This window comes from Poecilia reticulata, chromosome 10 (assembly GCF_904066995.2).
Source record: "Poecilia reticulata chromosome 10, P_reticulata-male-v2, whole genome shotgun sequence".
NCBI classification, from domain to species: domain Eukaryota; kingdom Metazoa; phylum Chordata; class Actinopteri; order Cyprinodontiformes; family Poeciliidae; genus Poecilia; species Poecilia reticulata.
This window is the reverse complement of record NC_088839.1, coordinates 33,568,835-33,585,235: the sequence shown is the minus strand read 5'-3', so window position 1 is coordinate 33,585,235 and position 16,401 is coordinate 33,568,835. Positions and strand designations below refer to the sequence as shown.

At 51.1% G+C, this 16,401-nt stretch overlaps 1 protein-coding gene and 1 long non-coding RNA gene across 7 annotated transcripts in view; one reads left to right on the top strand and one right to left on the bottom strand.

Moving 5' to 3' along the window:
* The window catches only part of matr3l1.2 (matrin 3-like 1.2), a 17,300-nt gene extending 899 nt beyond the window's left edge, over positions 1-16,401 (bottom strand). Inside the window, exons 1-21 of one of the 2 annotated variants that reach the window (XM_081611988.1) lie at positions 16,254-16,401; positions 13,079-13,774; positions 12,621-12,682; positions 9,867-9,893; positions 9,657-9,739; positions 9,546-9,586; positions 9,358-9,474; positions 8,963-9,088; positions 8,716-8,892; positions 7,328-7,452; positions 6,986-7,262; positions 5,267-5,383; positions 5,088-5,178; positions 4,987-5,003; positions 4,776-4,898; positions 3,188-3,316; positions 2,504-2,632; positions 2,110-2,240; positions 1,638-1,920; positions 379-484; positions 191-306 (exon numbers count right to left, since the gene is read on the bottom strand). In XM_081611988.1, coding sequence (XP_081468114.1) covers positions 191-306; positions 379-484; positions 1,638-1,920; positions 2,110-2,240; positions 2,504-2,632; positions 3,188-3,316; positions 4,776-4,898; positions 4,987-5,003; positions 5,088-5,178; positions 5,267-5,383; positions 6,986-7,262; positions 7,328-7,452; positions 8,716-8,892; positions 8,963-9,088; positions 9,358-9,474; positions 9,546-9,586; positions 9,657-9,739; positions 9,867-9,893; positions 12,621-12,682; positions 13,079-13,714 — 2,913 coding nt within the window. In that variant the 5' untranslated portion in view covers positions 13,715-13,774; positions 16,254-16,401. Of the gene's footprint in view, positions 1-190; positions 307-378; positions 485-1,637; positions 1,921-2,109; positions 2,241-2,503; positions 2,633-3,187; positions 3,317-4,775; positions 4,899-4,986; positions 5,004-5,087; positions 5,179-5,266; positions 5,384-6,985; positions 7,263-7,327; positions 7,453-8,715; positions 8,893-8,962; positions 9,089-9,357; positions 9,475-9,545; positions 9,587-9,656; positions 9,740-9,866; positions 9,894-12,620; positions 12,683-13,078; positions 13,778-16,253 lie in introns of both variants that reach the window. The other variant, XM_081611989.1, reaches the window with a different exon arrangement.
* Positions 13,882-15,089, top strand: LOC145553217 (uncharacterized). Of its 5 annotated transcripts, none has more exons than XR_014089531.1 (3): positions 13,882-14,363; positions 14,394-14,483; positions 14,604-15,089. It is a non-coding gene; the product is annotated as an uncharacterized LOC145553217 (long non-coding RNA). The 5 variants fall into 5 exon arrangements; XR_014089529.1 differs by having other exon boundaries at positions 13,882-14,483; positions 14,604-14,633; positions 14,664-15,089; XR_014089530.1 differs by having other exon boundaries at positions 13,882-14,483; positions 14,604-14,873; positions 14,904-15,089.

Genomic DNA, 16,401 nt, shown 5'->3' with positions numbered 1-16,401 from the left:
GATCCATCTGGTGCAATACATCATTCCTAGGGTTGAACTGGGCTACCTGTGGGGGCGGGGCCAGCTACCTGTGTGGGCGGGGCCAGCTCCTGTCAGGCTACCTGTGTGGGCGGGGCCAGCTCCTGTCAGGCTACCTGTGTGGGCGGGGCCAGCTCCTGTCAGGCTACCTGTGTGGGCGGGGCCAGCTCACCTGCAGCTTGTCGTAGTGCACCTGGCTGCTGCAATGCGCCTTCTTGGCTTTTTCCTCGTTTGAGTAAAACAGGAAGCAGAGGCGGCAGTAGTATCCCATCTTCACATGCTCCACACCTGGACAGCCAATCACAGCGCAGCATTCTAACCTCATGTCTGTAACCATGGCAACAACCTCAGGGCACTTACCGACGGGGTTGTCGGGGTCGTAGGGCGGGAGAGCCGCCACGCTGGGCTCAGCAGGGGGCGGGGCCTCTGCCTGTCCGTACTGATTGGTCGACGTCTCCATGTCCTCCTGCAGAACAAAGTGAAGCTGGTGAAACGGGTCGGAGGTTTTGGTCGGTTCCAGACGACCCAAAGCTCCAGTAAACTGATTTGGACCTGGGTTCTGGAGAAACCTTCCCCAGAGCTCCAGTAAAGCAGCTTCTGATTGGTCCATTCATGAGATCAGAACCACTTTGGTCCAGAATGGGCGCGCAGGCGTCTCTATGGAGACTGGACTGGGTTCCTCCAGAACCCAACGGATCAGAACCAGGGATGCAGGGAGTTTTTGATCGATTAACAATAACTGAGAAGCTGCCGTTCAACCGACGCTGCTGTTCCTACGTCCACATCCGTGTCGATTCTAAATTCCTGTTTGGTGTGTCGGAGGTTTACGGGATTTTCCTGTGGAACCGGTTCCGCTCAGAACCGGTTCCGCTCAGAACCGGTTCCGCTCAGAACCAGTTCCTGAGTGGAACCGGTTCCTGAGGCGTGTTGCTCCTGTCGTGTGGATCGACACACAGAGGTCTGGAAAATCGGCCGACCGGTTCTGACATCGTGCCGTGTGAACCTGACTCAACACTCATAAGCTCCTCTCCTCTCTGACTGGTTGCTATGGTAACATTTACACCTTCAAAATAAAATGCGCCATAAGATACAGATTGGCCACAAAAACCAACATTTTAACTGACGATTAAGACGAATCAGTGGGAGCCTGAGCCGTTTCTCATGGCGGGAAGCCGGTCGATGTGGGAATCACCGAGCGGCCGGGATAAGTCCATCCTCCTCCTCCGGGCCTTTTCCCGTCTGGTCGGACCCGGATGATCCAAACACCTCTGATGAATGTTGGCAACCGATCCGGTTAAAGGATTTTCAAAGTAAAAGATCCTCCAGACTCAAACAGAAATATTTAATTATTTCTTGGCTACCTGTGTGGTACCGGGCTGCACCAACTGGGCCGCGGACCGGTACCGGTCCAACTGCTCTAAGGGACGTCATTAGTTGATCAATAGGACTCGTTCTGATCCGATGAACCGCCAATCGATCATTGATTGTTTGCATCCCCAGTCAGAACCCGGGTCCGACATGCTACCGGGTCAGAACCGCTGGAGAACATCCAGGACCTCAGAGTGACCAACTGAAACAAGCCGGTTCTGGTCTGTTACCGGGTCAGAACCGGTACTCACCTCTGGTTTCGTATCGTCTGAACTTTCTGGAAGTTTCTCAGCCGAGTCTTTTGTCTCCACTGTGGCGCCTTCAGTGATGTCACAGCTTGGCCCCGCCTCCTGCTCCTCCTCCTCTTCCTCCTCCGTCTCCCCGGCCTTGGCCTCCTTCTCCTCCTCTTCCTCCTCCTCATCCTCGCGGTCCTCCTCTTCCTCCTGTTTCTGCTTCTTGGCCGGTGGCTCCTCGGCGCCGCGGCCGCTCCGCTCCGGACTCTTGTCCCTCTTGGACGGCGCCGGGTACTGATGGCTGGAAGAGACGAGCTGCTGTGACTCGGGGCCCCTGCAGGCCAAGGGGCCCCTGGAGGCTCCGGGGGCCTGCAGGGGCCCGAGGCCTGCAGGGGTCCCTGGAGGCCTGGACCCCTGCAGGCCTCGGGCCCCTGGAGGCCTCGGGCCCCTGGAGGCCCCTGCAGGCCTCGGGCCCCTGCAGGCCTCTCACCCGTGCTTCAGCTGCTTGTACTTGCGGCTCACGTAGACGGTCAGCCGCTTGCCGTGGAACTTGAGCTGCTTCCCTTTGCAGGCTTCGGCCATTTTCTCTGCAGCTTCAGGTTTCTCCATCTCTATGAAGCACTGCAGGCAGAACCACACCGGGTCAGACCACCGGGTCAGGACCAGGGCCAGGACCAGGACCAGGACCAGGACCAGGACCAGGACCAGGGCCAGGACCAGGACCAGGACCAGGACCAGGACCAGGACCAGGACCAGGGCCAGGGCCAGGGCCAGGGCCAGGACCAGGGCCAGGGCCAGGGCCAGGGCCAGGGCCAGGGCCAGGGCCAGGGCCAGGGCCAGGACCAGGACCAGGACCAGGACCAGAACCAGGACCAGGTCGGTACCTCTCTCTTGAGCCGGTGCAGGAAGTACTTCCGGATGTTTCCGTACGGCTCGGCCAGCGCCAGGATCTCCTCATCGGAGAAGCGGATGTTGGGAATCTGGCCGATGTAGACGACTCTGCCGGATCCACACTGAGGGGGAGGAAGATCATCATCATCATCATCATCATCGTCAGGTTCTAAACCAGCGACTCGGTCGGATCCACCGCCGGGCCGGCTCCTCTCTTATGGTTGGTGTGTAACCATAGCAACAGCAGACAATAACTATCTCTATTGTTATTATAGATTCATGCAATAAGTTACATGAATTATAACGAAATCAGTGGAAAAAAACAGTAAAACACGACGTGTTTGGTCTCAGGGACGAAGGCGGCTTCTGTTGTCTGGAGCATCCTCACTGCACTGACCCAGGCTCTGGTCAGAGGTGGATTCTGATACGCTGCAACACAGACCAACCCAGCAGGGCAGCTGTAGAGGCTCCGCCCCCTGGAGAACAAAACCTCACATATCAAGTTTCATCTAAAGGGCCAAAATGACAGAGACCTGATGGAAACACCCAGAAGCAACTTTAATACGCAGAGGGACCAGGAAACCACAGAAGAAGAGCTGGAGGACTGACCAGGAAACCACAGAAGAAGAGCTGGAGGACTGACCAGGAAACCACAGAAGAAGAGCTGGAGGACTGACCTGGATGGTGGGGTAGCTCAGGGAGTGAGTGATCCTGACCGGCCGGCCGCAAACCGTCGCCGTCACGTTGCCGTTGTAGAACTTAGCCATGTTGACGGCTTCAGCCTCCGTCTCAAACTGGATGTAGGCCTGAGGAAGAGGAGGAAGAGGAGGAAGAGGAGGAAGAGGAGAAGCAGAACCATTTAAAGTTGCTGACTCCTTCAGGCATTTGAACATCTGATTTTTTGTGGAGCGCTGCTGCCACCTACTGCAGCTTTAGGGAACTGCTGTGGTTTTACTCAGCAGCGGGTTAGCTAGCAGCTGCTAACAGACATTTCCATCATGGCCGCTGCGTTCTGTAAGAAACAGTTTATACGTCAGAATGAGTCTTTATGTTTACATGTGTGAGAAAAACTAACTTTTGCCAAATTAATTTATGTTGAATTAGTTTTGGAAAAACCTGGAAACTGTGGGAGCTTTGATTGTTATGCAATAAGCTAACTAGCATGAGCTACGCTGATGCTAGGCCAACATGTCGCATTAGCCGTTTATCCTCAGGTCGTGTTGCTGATCTGATCATTAGGAAATCAAACTTTTAGCTGCTCATTCTGAGTCGTTTACATGAAAATGAAGGAAGAAGAAATGAATCCTGGTTTTCAGCTTCGGCACCACAGCCACAATAAAACCTCTACAAGTATTTAAAAAGATAAACTGCTGCTTTCATTCCATCATTCAGCTTTTAATGAATGTCAGAGTCCCACAGATGCAGTGCTGCTGTAACGCCGGCGCCATCTGGTGGCGCCTCCAGGGTAAGTCAAACCCTAAATGACAGGCTGAACGCAGAATCACAGGAAGATTTGAGAAAAGATTTGATCCATTTGTCTGCAGATGAGGAGGAAGGAGTGATGAAGAGGAGAAGCTGCTTCTACTGCAGCCATATTTATTATTTACTGATCCATAAAGTTCAGGAAGCAACAAACACAAAAACATTTAGATGGTGAAGAGGGTTGGAGTTAGCGTTAGCGTTAGCGATGCTGGAGCTGAACATCCTGGTAACGTGGATGAATATAAGAATTATTCATCTTTAATACAATCGGCTCCTTTAAATATCCCAGTTCTGCGTGTCGGCAACCGCAGAGGCAACGGCAACCGCAGAGGCGCCACCGCTGCAATTGTTCCTGTCGGCTTTAGATGTATCAACTATAAGCATCTTTTTTTAGCTCATCTGCTCCTGCAGTGAAACAAACGCTCAGAGCAACAAAAATGAAGCGACTTTTTTAAAATTATTACTATTTTCCTAAAAACAAGCATCGCTTAGCCTGGCGGGGGCGCTAGTAAAGCCTGGCGGGCTGCCAGGCTTATAATGCACTGGGGAAACCCTGATTGGTTAGCGGTTTTACTGCGGCTACGAATAGAACGCAGGGAAGCACCAACTAAACTATTTACAGCAGATCAGCTGGTTTCACACCTTCATCACCGTGGAGACGCCTCATCTATGGTGTCAGAGACGCTTATTCAACACAAACTGCTGCACAGGCTCTGAGCACAGCAGAAAACCCGGAGCGGATTCCGATCCCGGAGCGGAGCCGAACCGGCGGGGCGACCTTACCTCGGGTCTCAGATCCAGAACCAGATGTTTGACCACCTTCCCGAACGGCTTGGCCAGCGCCAGCATCTCGTTGCGGTAGTTGTAGCCGCGCCTGAAGCCCAGGATGTTGACCACCCTCATGCCCTGGAGGGAAACAGGAAACACTTGACCTCAGACAGGAAGGGGGCGCTGTGGGGTCAAGCGGGGGAACAAGAGCTGGAACCAGACGTACCCCTTTCCTCGTGTTGTCTGCAGAAAAGGAGAAGACAAAAAAACGAGCATCAGCTCTAATCTGATTGGCTGCTGAAACGTCTCAGTGGCCTGATTACCAACCGATGCCGTCGTCGCCCTCGTCGCCCTCGTCTTCATCCAACTCGTCCAGGGTCACAAAGTCCTCCATGTTCTCTAGGAAGCTCTGGTCAAACTGGAACCACAAGGATCCGGCTCAGAACCAGCTGGTCAGGATCAGAACCGGCTGGTCAGACCCAACAGAACCTCCGCACTCGACTCACCTCGTCTCCTTCATCTGGTGCTTCAGCGCTCTCTTCTTCTTTGGTTTCTGGATCCTCTGCAGAAACTCCAGCCTCCTTCTTAGCCCCGCCCTCTGTGATGTCATCATCACTAGAATCCTGGTCAGAGCAATGATATAATTTAGGCCTGTTGTAAACTAATATTTAAGTAATCAAGTAATCTATTGATTATTCTTACGATTAATCGAGTAATCGGATAAAAAAAATAAAAAACATAACAGCATAACAGCAGCGTTATGATGAGATATCAACATCAGTCCATGTTTTCACATTGAGCTTCAATAACAGTTACTCATCTTAGAAAATTAGCCTGTAACAATAACAGCTCACTTTCTAAGTTGACCTGAAGAAAAGTTACAGCTGTAGCGGCTAACAGCTGCACTAGCTAACAGCTACAGTGGCTAACAGCTGCACTGGCTAACAGCTACAGTGGCTAACAGCTACAGTGGCTAACAGATGCAGCGGCTAACAGCTGCACTGGCTAACAGCTACAGTGGCTAACAGCTGCACTGGCTAACAGCTACAGTGGCTAACAGGCGCAATTTCATTCTTCTAAAAATGCGATTATTTCTCCTGCTGATGCTGAGATGATCTCCAGGTTTACCTGAACTACTTCAGCTGTCTGAATGGAATGACGGTGCTCATCAAAAACATCAGAGCTCAGCGCACACCATCTCTGTCTCATCAGTGCCATTACTGTGAATGAGCTACAGATATGAATCACGGGATTATCGGAGACGACAAATAGCCCTCTCATACGCTTCAAACGGTTTTTGGATCGGCCTTACGGATCCTGAACGGGAAGCAGTTGTTCGGACTGCTTTTTCCATCAAAACTGACCGGGTGTCTCATGAAGATAGAAATCTTTCTCCACCTTTCTGTCTCACACACACATGGCAGTTGGCTGAGGATTAATCGTTATAGCAACAAAATACAGAGAAAGGCAGAGCTGTTGGTTTGGACTACAAAGATGGCTGAAGGTTAGGACTACAAAGATGGCTGATCTCTCAGTTACTACAGGGAGGGCTGAACTGGCAGAACTACAAAGATCTATTGATCCTTGGCTACTCTGTCCTAAACCGACAATCACTTTGGACTGTCAAAATAAGAGCAACACATGCCCTACAAAATAAAAGCCTTCACATTTTTCACATCTGGTAATTGGTGTTTTGGGAGCTCTATAACTGGTTTAACCCAACCACTGTTACACATGGGATTAGTGTGGCCTTTTAAAATTAAGCTTACTGAAAGTTTCAAAATAAAAGTCGCTTTAGGCGGTGCACTAATATTAGCCCTTTCCACAAAATATTTAGCTATTTTGTTTCTTTCTTTCTATAGCATTAGCATTTTCCCTAAAATTAGCTTTTTGCTCATTTTCTTACTTATTAGCCATGTTAGCCATGAATGGAGAAAGTCAATGTGAGACAACATGCTGACAGCATTTAGGCTAACATTAGCATTTGACTAATGTTAGCTTATACACTAGCTTTAACATATTGAATGGAGTACATTCATTATTGTGATTCTCCATATGCTAATAATATTATATTAGCTAAGCATAGCACTGATGCTAAAGTTTAGCATCAGAGTGTGCCTGTCCTAACAGACGGGCACACTTTGCAGGCCCCGTTTAAATTTCTTCAGAAATTTTCTAGTTGACCTTTAACCCCTCCCTGACCGTTAGCATGTCATCTTCCTCACCTCCTCCTGGTGTCGCTCCTCCTGCTCTTCCTTCTCAGGCTCTGCTCTCTCTGCCTCCTCCTGATCTGAGACTTCTCCTGCTCCCTCCTCTTCTTCGCCTCTCTTCTTCTCTGATGGTTCTTCTTCTTTGCTCTCCGGCGCTGCAGATTTCTCCTTGTCGTCCTTCTTCTTCTTCTCCTCTCTGCTCCTGGAGGAGGTCTCCCTGGAGGTCCTGGAGGCGTCCGACCGGCTGCTCCTCCGGCTCTGAGCATCTTTTTCCTCCTGCCTGTGGCTCACACTGACAGACAGAGTTAGGATGCAGCAGCGCCACCTTCAGGCGGGAGTCCGGCCTGCTTTACTCACTTCAGGGTTTTGTACTTGGTGCAGATGTTGAGGCGGATGAGCCGTCCTTTGATGATGAGCGGGTTCATGCTGTAGTACTTGACCAGCATCTCTGCGTCCTCCACGGTTCCCAGCTGGACGAACGCCTGAAAGCAACATGGCGGCTCAGAGGAGTCACATGACCCAAACCGATTATGGACCGGCGCCACTTACAAGCAGACTATTTACTTTGAAAACCTTTTTATTGCAATAATATTAGCATTAGCATGCTAACCCCTCAGGTCCGACGGTTTTCATATCAGCCACTGGAATTTGTGGATAACAGCCATTTTTCAAAATGGCCACCATTTTTGAGCCTTTTAAACGAATTATTGTCATAAAATGTTCCCCATCTTTTAATGAACTTTTTGTCTTTGGTCGTCATGTTCATAAAACTTCAAAATGCCACAGAATCAGAAACTGAGGACTTTATTGTTAGCGAGTCTTAATGGTTAGCGTTAGCTTCTGATCATTTTGTGGTTAGTGCTTTAGTATTAGCTAGGGCTGTGTAATAATATTGATATTGAGATATATATCGATATTTTCCTTCCTAGAAAAAAATCGATATTCATCTGCAAGTATCGTAACACCCAACTGTCACCTTGGTCCTTCACCTCCTGCTTCACCAGGAGAGATCAGGTCTCAGGCTGAGTGATTCCTTCAGATGTTAAAAAGGCATCAAACTCTTCAGAGCAGGTTCTTGGTTCACTTTGTTCACTTTACAGATGCATGTCAGCTGCAGTTTGTACTGTTTCAACTAAAGAAACATGTTTTCTCACCACTTTGATTCATTCTGTCCAGCTGTCCACTTTAAGTCTGTGTCCAATCAGAGGCAGGTGTTGTGTAGTTGGAGCTTTGAATCAGTTTTCAGTTAAATTAATTAAATCCAAACTCTAACAGGCACAAAATGTCACCAAAATCACTCTGTCCCTCTAAAATCTTTCAGAAAATCACAAAAGTGTATTGAATTGCATCGTTTGCTGAATATCACAATATATACCGTATCGTGAGCAGAATATCGTATCGTGAGATTATTGTATCACTACAGCCCTAGTATTAGCAGAGATTAGCTTGTTTAGTGAAGCTAATTTCTGGTTAGCTGTGCCGAAACATGATTTGTACCAGACCAGTAATATTTGCATTCATTAACCATAAATATTGGCAAACAGTGCAATAATAAATTATCCTTGATAACCATGGCGGCCATCTTGAATTTTTGTTTTTTTTAAATCATTAAATTCTTTTCCAAACAATAAAATCAGAGGATCTGAATAAAAGCCGACAGTTTCAGGAGGAACATCTGGACCTCAGCTGAAGCTCCGCATCTCTTTTGACCCGGTCCGGGTCCGAGACGGTTCTGATGGGTTTACCTGGTCAGTGAGGAACAGGTGCTTATCCACGGCGCCGAAGCGTCTGGCGATGGTCAGCAGCTCCTTCTTCTGATCGTCGTCTTTGGGCAGGTTGGCGAAGAACACCACCTTGCTGCCGTGGCCGACCACATCCCTGGAGGGCCGGTCCGCCGCCGGGTCCGCGCCCCGGTGGGACTTCTGCACACAGAGCAGGCGTGAGTCCGGTTCCGCCGGTTCCTGCGGCCCACCTGCCGGGCGGCAGCGTTACCTCGATAACCATGAGCCTCTGGGACAGGTAGAAGGTGACGGGCTTCCCATACAGCTTGGCGGGATGCTGCTTGAAGAAGGCCACCATGTTGGCCGCCGCCTCGTGGCTCTCCATCTCCAGGAAGGCCTGGGGGGCGAAACACAGCGCTGCCAACCGGGCCGGACCGGACCGGGTCGGACCGGACCTGGTCGGACCGGACCTGGCTGGGTCGGGTCATACCGAACCGGGCCGGACCAAACCTGGTTGGGCCAGACCTGGTCGGGTCGGACCAAACCGGGTCGGACCGGGTCGGGTCGGACCAAACCGGGTCGGGCCGGACCAAACCAGGCCAAACCTGGTCGGGCCGGACCAAACCGGGTCGGGCCAGACCAAACCGGGCCAAACCGGGCCGGTACCTTGTTGGACAGGATGAGGTGCTCCCGCAGGCGGCCGAACGTCTCGGTGAAGGCGAACAGCGTCTTGTTGCTCAGAGGCTTCCTGTCGTACTTCACCACCACCACCCTGCTGCGGAGCTGAGGACGACACCAGAACCGTCAGACGGAGCGGGAACAGAACCGGGTGGGCGGCCGGAGGTCCGACTCACCGTGTTCTGGCCCATGGGGAGCTCGGAGCGGCCGCGGCCTCCTGCAGACAAACAGAACCGGTCAGAACCGAGGAGACGGAACCAGACCAGCTTCCCGTCAGGACGTCTCACCCCAGCTGGAGGACATCCCGCCTAGCGGTCCGGAGGACATGGGCGGCGGTCCCAGCAGGCCCGCGGACAGGTTGGGGCCGTCCCTGCGACCCAACGACAGCCAGACGTTACCGACTTGGACTAGGACACTAGGAAACTGGAGTCTGTGTGTGTGTGTGTGTGTGTGTGTGTGTGTGTGTGTGTGTGTGTGTGTGTGTGTGTGTGTCCTACCTCCTGCCAGGCTCCCAGTCTGGATACCTGAAACAACACAACAGCCATCAGAGACCACCACAGCTCCCAGTTTCCCCTCTGGACCAGTCAGACTGCTCAGACGTCACCATGGCAACAGCATCACTGTGATCAATGGTTTCTGTTTGAGTCGCTGCTGCTCTGCTGAGGGCCAGCAGAGGGCCAGATGCGTTATGAAGTCATTGTGAACAGCAGAGTCTTAAAGGGCCAGAAGGACGGATTTACATAGTGTCAAATTATATCACAATCCAGTAACTATGTCACCTTCAGTCGTTATTAAATGTTATTAAAAATAATTTGACTTCCTGATTTAAAATATTGAAATTGTTCCTGTCTCTTTAAAAACTCCTGCTGCTCCTCCAGGAAGTCATCCAACATGGCTCCTCTTTAACCCTTTAATGTTTGCTCTGAGCAGCAGCTCCTGTAACGAGCTCAGCAGGTGTTTGCTAATTGCTGCTGGCTAGTCTGGAGGAGCTTCGCCTTGAAGGCGGGGCTAAGCCCAACCAGGCGTTTAGCAGCTGAATGGTTGCCATGGAGATTAATGGACTTCTCAAGCATGAAAGAATCAGAGCAAAAAAACATGTTGGAAAATCAAAAAGTTGGTTTTGCGTGACACCGGCCCTTTAAACAACAATTTGACCTTCACATCCCCGTAGCATTAGCACCAATGCTAAAGCTCTACCCGTTATTAATCAGTCGCTCCAGGGAGATGCGAGTTCATGTCAAGTAGAATCAAAAGTAGTCGGCCACCAGCGGCTGAGGCTGACATCACAGGTCAGGGGTCAGTTCGGCATCAAGCTCAGCTCATCGTCGCCATGGAGATCAGCTTCAAACGGCGTTGCTGCTGAAAGCTATTCCGTCAGTGGAGCCTTTAGATTCGCTTCGTTCCTCTGAATCGGGTCGACGATTAAAAGCTCAGAACTTTGAGGAAAATGTCTCTCAGGACGTTTTTGAAGCATGTTGGCAAATTTACTGGCATGGCTGAGATTGTATGTGTTTGAGTTGGTAACATCTGCATATTTTACACTTTAAACATTTAAGGGGGCATTTAATTTAAACCCTTTAAACATTTGGGACAGGAGCACTAAATTAACCCTTCGTGGGTTAAACAGCCGCTCACCGCCAGGCGCACAGCACCGGTTCTGTTCGTGTGGTCAGAACCGGGTTGCTTTTCCCCTTAGCGGCACCAGAACCTGCGGCACAAACTGACGTGTTTGTTGCTTCCTGCTTCACTCTGCGCCACAATCCTGAGCTTTTAATGCAGCGACAGGAAGTCAGAGCCTGGTGGGATTTTTGTGTTGTTGTTACATTTATTATTGCTAGATATGAATCAGTTTTACGTTACTATAGATTGTTGATTTGGAAGCGTTTGACCTTTGGCTCCACGGTCTGATTGGTCCCGTGGGGGAAATGGCTCTGAAGGCAAAGGGCCGGATGGCCTGTGTTACATAGACGGAGCTGCCATCTGGCCGTTTGCTCTTCCTGAATAAAAGGCAGAGCGCTCAGTGAAAGGCCGGAGCAGCACTTTGATCAAACTCCTCCTTTTGCCAAAGTTCGGCCATAAAACTCACAGGTCGTCTGTGTTTTTCTTTTCTATGTAGGTTCAGAAAATACCCATCAGACAGACACCTGCAGAGGACAGCAGCTTCCTGCCCACCTGCAGCTTCACGTTTCACCACGCTGCCTTCAGGAGTGTGGGAAATTTCAGAGCTGCAGGTCCGCCACCCCATCAGACCAACCAAGAGACAGAACGAGGAAACATCCAAAGATTAAAATCATATTGTCTGATTTTTTTAAGAATTTGCAAATTATGGTGGAAACCAAGTTTTTATTGAATAACAAAAGTTCTTCTCAGTTCTTTGTTTCATTTCTTTGTCAGAGGTTTTCTGGACGTCTTCACACTGCTGCTGGTGTGTCGACCCGTCAGCTGGGGTTGAGATCTGGAGAGGAAACTCCAGGACCTGGAAATGTCCTGGAGCTCCGGTGCCTCTGCCTTTGGGATCATCGTCTTGCTGAAAACCACATTTCATCTTCAGTGCTACATCGTGGTTCGGGTCGTTTCCTGGGTCGGTCTGTCACGGACCAGTCGTCTTGGTCCCATTGCAGAGGAACGGCCCCCAGCATGACGCTGCCACCCCACGGTGTCGCCAGCATTCCCTCTGCGTTGTGTTTCTACCAGCCGGTTCCACTTCGGTTCCATCTGAGAACCCGACATTCTCCCTCCTGGATCAGCGGACGCTCCAGACGGGCCGAGCGCCGGGTGGGACCCGCCGCTGACGGCACCTTGACCTTACGCCCTCTGCAGGTCGGTCTGCACCGGATGGAGGGACAGGTTCGTCTTCCGTTCCCTGCCGGTTGCTCAGCTGCCCTGTCCAGCCTGCTGGTTCGTTGCTCAGATCGTTGCTGAAGGACGTTCAGGTCCATATCAAACCTAAAGTGTTTGCAAATACATCCTTTAAAGAAATCAGACAACATGATTTTCTAGATGTGTTTCCTCATCGTGTCTCTGCTGCAGGTCTTCATCAGGTCAGCTGGCAGAACCATCAGTGGCCCGACTCGGTTTCCCTCCATGTCAAACTGGTTTACAGATTCACTTTTTACAGCCAATTACAGAAAAATAAAACTTCAAAAAAATCACAACTTGATTTAAAAAGTGAAGCAAAAGACCAAAACATCCTGGAGGGACTGGACCCGGCTCCGGTTCTGAACCGGGACCCGGCTCCGGTTCTGACTCACATGTCCAGCAGGCGGCGTCGGTTCTCCGCATGGCGCAGGCCGGCTGTGTGATGGTTCCACTCCTGCAGGCAGAGAGAGCGTCGTTAGCAGCAGAACCCAGATCAGTCGGTTCAGAACCTCTGAACAGAACCGGGTCATGAGAAGAACCCAGAGCAGCAGGACGATTCTGCTGCGGCTGGTAAAGGCCCAATCGGCCGGTTCTGAGCTGCTCCAGGTTCTGGAGGAAAAGCCGATCGTGGTTCCGTCGGTCCGGATCCCAGCAGAACAAGAGGCCGAGGCGAAGCTGCCACTCTGACCGGGCCGGACCAGAACCTGGAGCAACCGGCGCTAAGTGGGATGAAGGAGCCCAGAGCGGATGAAGTTACCTGGAGCTGCAGCCCCTGGAAACATGGGGCGGAGACCCCGCGGCAGCTGACAGCTCACACATTAACAGTTAGAGAAGCAGCGGGCGTACTCACCATGGAGGAATGAACGTCAAAGTCACAAAGAGAGCACACGTGGGGGAACATGGGGGGCGCGACCCCCAGGAAGTCCTGGATCTTCCCGCTGGAAGGCGCGCCCATCCTCCTCTGCATGAACAGGGGGTCTGACGACGCCCCCATGCCGTAGCCGGACCCCGACCCCGAGCCGGAGCCGTAGCCGTCCCGCATGGAGCCGAAGCCAAAGTCTCCGGAGGACTGGTTCCGAGCCTGACCCGGAGACGGGTCCCAGCCGTCCCGTCCTCCGCGGAAAGCTGCTTCTGAGGCCGCCGCCCCACGGTCTCCTGCCGCCCCCTTGCGGCTCTTCAGCTGCATCAGGATGCGGGGCAGCGTTTCCATGGTGATGTCCTCGTCAGGGATCTGGGCCAGAGCGTCCAGGTCAGAGGGCGACAGGCCCAGACTGGAGAACAGCTTCATGTGGCGCCCAAGAGGCCCATCGCCGCCGCCGCGCCGGGTCATCTGGCCACCGCCGCCATCCAGGCCCTCCATCCCGCCCATCCCAACGCCCGAGGCCCCGCCCCCCATCTGGCGGCCGGGAGCCTGCTCGGCCATGTTAAAGTTGAGCCCCCGCCCCACGGAGAACGGGGTCTGGGCTCCGTTGGCCTGCTGAGCCATGACCTCAAGCCAAGCGGCCGAAAGGCTGAAACTCCTCTTCTCCGGAAGAAGCTCGGCGTTCTGCTGAGACACAACGAAGCAGAGACAACCTTCAGAAAGACCCAGAGACCGGCTGGGGGCCGACGCTCCGGCGCCAAGGTCAAGAGTCAACCAGAGCCGCTGCAGCGCCGATCGGCGCGTCTTCAGCATCGACCAGCTGGAAACGTCTAGAACACTGAAAACTCCTGGCAGTTCCTGGATCACCTGACCCGGCTCTACAGAACCACAGTTACAGCTCAGAGATTCAAGACAGACGAGAAAACAAGAAATTCAGACTGAGAATCTAAACGTGTGGGATTACCACACCTAAAGTCACAGAAAAACAAGCAAGCAGGAGGAATAACCCCGGCTGGTTCCACTGACTCTCCACAGGCTGCCTCTAACCGGTTCTGCACCAGATCCGGAGCGGTTCTGCCCGGCTGTTCAGACCGTGGTTCCTACTTCAGGGGTAGCACTAACTGCACCTGGCCAGGTACAGCACCGAGGGAGGCGATTTGATTGGCTGCTGGCCGCATTCCCTGATTGGCTGGTGATTTACTGCTGTCTGTTAGCAGAGCTGCTCAGTGCGGAGGAGCAGCAGGTTTAGCTGATCAGTGTGGAGGAGCAGCAGGTTTAGCTGCTCAGTGCGGAGGAGCAGGAGGTTTAGCTGATCAGTGCGGAGGAGCAGCAGGTTTAGCTGATCAGTGTGGAGGAGCAGCAGGTTTAGCTGATCAGTGCGGAGGAGCAGCAGGTTTAGCTGCTTAGTGCGGAGGAGCAGGAGGTTTAGCTGCTCAGTGCGGAGGAGCAGGAGGTTTAGCTGCTCAGTGCGGAGGAGCAGCAGGTTTAGCTGCTTAGTGCGGAGGAGCAGGAGGTTTAGCTGCTCAGTGCGGAGGAGCAGCAGGTTTAGCTGCTCAGTGCGGAGGAGCAGGAGGTTTAGCTGATCAGTGCGGAGGAGCAGCAGGTTTAGCTGATCAGTGCGGAGGAGCAGCAGGTTTAGCTGATCAGTGTGGAGGAGCAGCAGGTTTAGCTGCTCAGTGCGGAGGAGCAGGAGGTTTAGCTGATCAGTGCGGAGGAGCAGCAGGTTTAGCTGATCAGTGTGGAGGAGCAGCAGGTTTAGCTGATCAGTGCGGAGGAGCAGCAGGTTTAGCTGCTTAGTGCGGAGGAGCAGGAGGTTTAGCTGATCAGTGCGGAGGAGCAGCAGGTTTAGCTGATCAGTGCGGAGGAGCAGCAGGTTTAGCTGATCAGTGCGGAGGAGCAGCAGGTTTAGCTGCTAGTTTCAAAGACCAGAACTGTATTAACTTGTCATGTCAATTTTATTTTCCCATTGATTTAAATAAATAAAGTTCATGCGAGGCTATTGGTTTACATCATTTGTCCGCATTACCTGAATCCAAATAGTGAAATAATCAGCTGAACCGGGTCTTTGGGCCAGAAATGCATTTCTACAAGATCAAATATCTGGATTTATTTGGGTCAATCAGAACCAGGAGGTTCTTCATTCCTGAGAGAAGAGAGAGCCGACGGCCCACCTCTACCTGGGGCAGAACCGGACCGGACCGGACCGGACCGGGCATTAACCGGTTAGAGGACGACCTGCCGGTGGAAAAACGCTTTTAGAAACTAAACCTCTAACTTTCTGACATCAGCAGCGTTTTGAAGATGCGAGTTAAATTCCTGCTGCTCCAGTCAGGATCAGACATAAAGCTGCCATCACTATTATTATTATTATTATTATTATTATTGAAGCCTAACAGAACTGGCTTGGTTCTGGTTCTGGTTCTGGTAACCAAACTCCAACAGAACCAAAAGTCTTCGGGTCAATCTGACCCTTTCACCGATTTTCCATGAAGCATATTTTAAAAAACTACGTTTGCCCAAAGTGCTATACAGTAGAAGCAGATAAAAACATACAGCAAGCAAAACATAACGTACTAAAAAGATAAAAATGTATAAAATAGAAAACGAGACTCGCTTTGCGTGAAAAGTCACGAGATAAAAACAGAGACGCTTGCCTGATATTTAATGGCAACTTATTCAAGCAACAAAAAATATAAAAACTTAAATTCAATAATCGGTGTAAAAAACCGCTTCCATAAATCAACTATAGAATCCAGATGTGTTCATTTTAAGGTGAATAAATATTTCCATAAATCCGCGGTGGAGAGCAAACTGACCGTTAGCTTCCTGCTAAGATAACGTCCGGAAATACAACAGCAAATAAAAACATTTTAAAAGTCATCGAGTCATTTCTCACTGAATTACATAAAATCTAAACACTCCAGCGAACAGTGGAAGAAAATAAAAAACTCAATAATAAAAAAGGTTCAACAGTTTAGCTTTAATAACAGAAGCTAATGTTAGCTTTGGACGCTAACACGAGGCATTATTTCCCGCTTTTGGGCAAAAATAAATCCTTTCTAAAACCCCGAACCTAAACCCAATGGTTCCGTGTCATCACTGCTCCATTGTCATTAAGCAGAAACACAGTAAATGCATGCGCTTTATGGATTTATTAACTTACCACAAATTTTCGAGACAAGACGCGGATTAGCCACGGCTGATGCTGCTTCTTCTTCTTCTTCGCCTTTGGCGGTACACCACTTCCTGTTAGCGCCCCTGCTGGAGTCTTCCCACAACAGCCTTTTCTCCTCTGTACGGATGCTGGGACA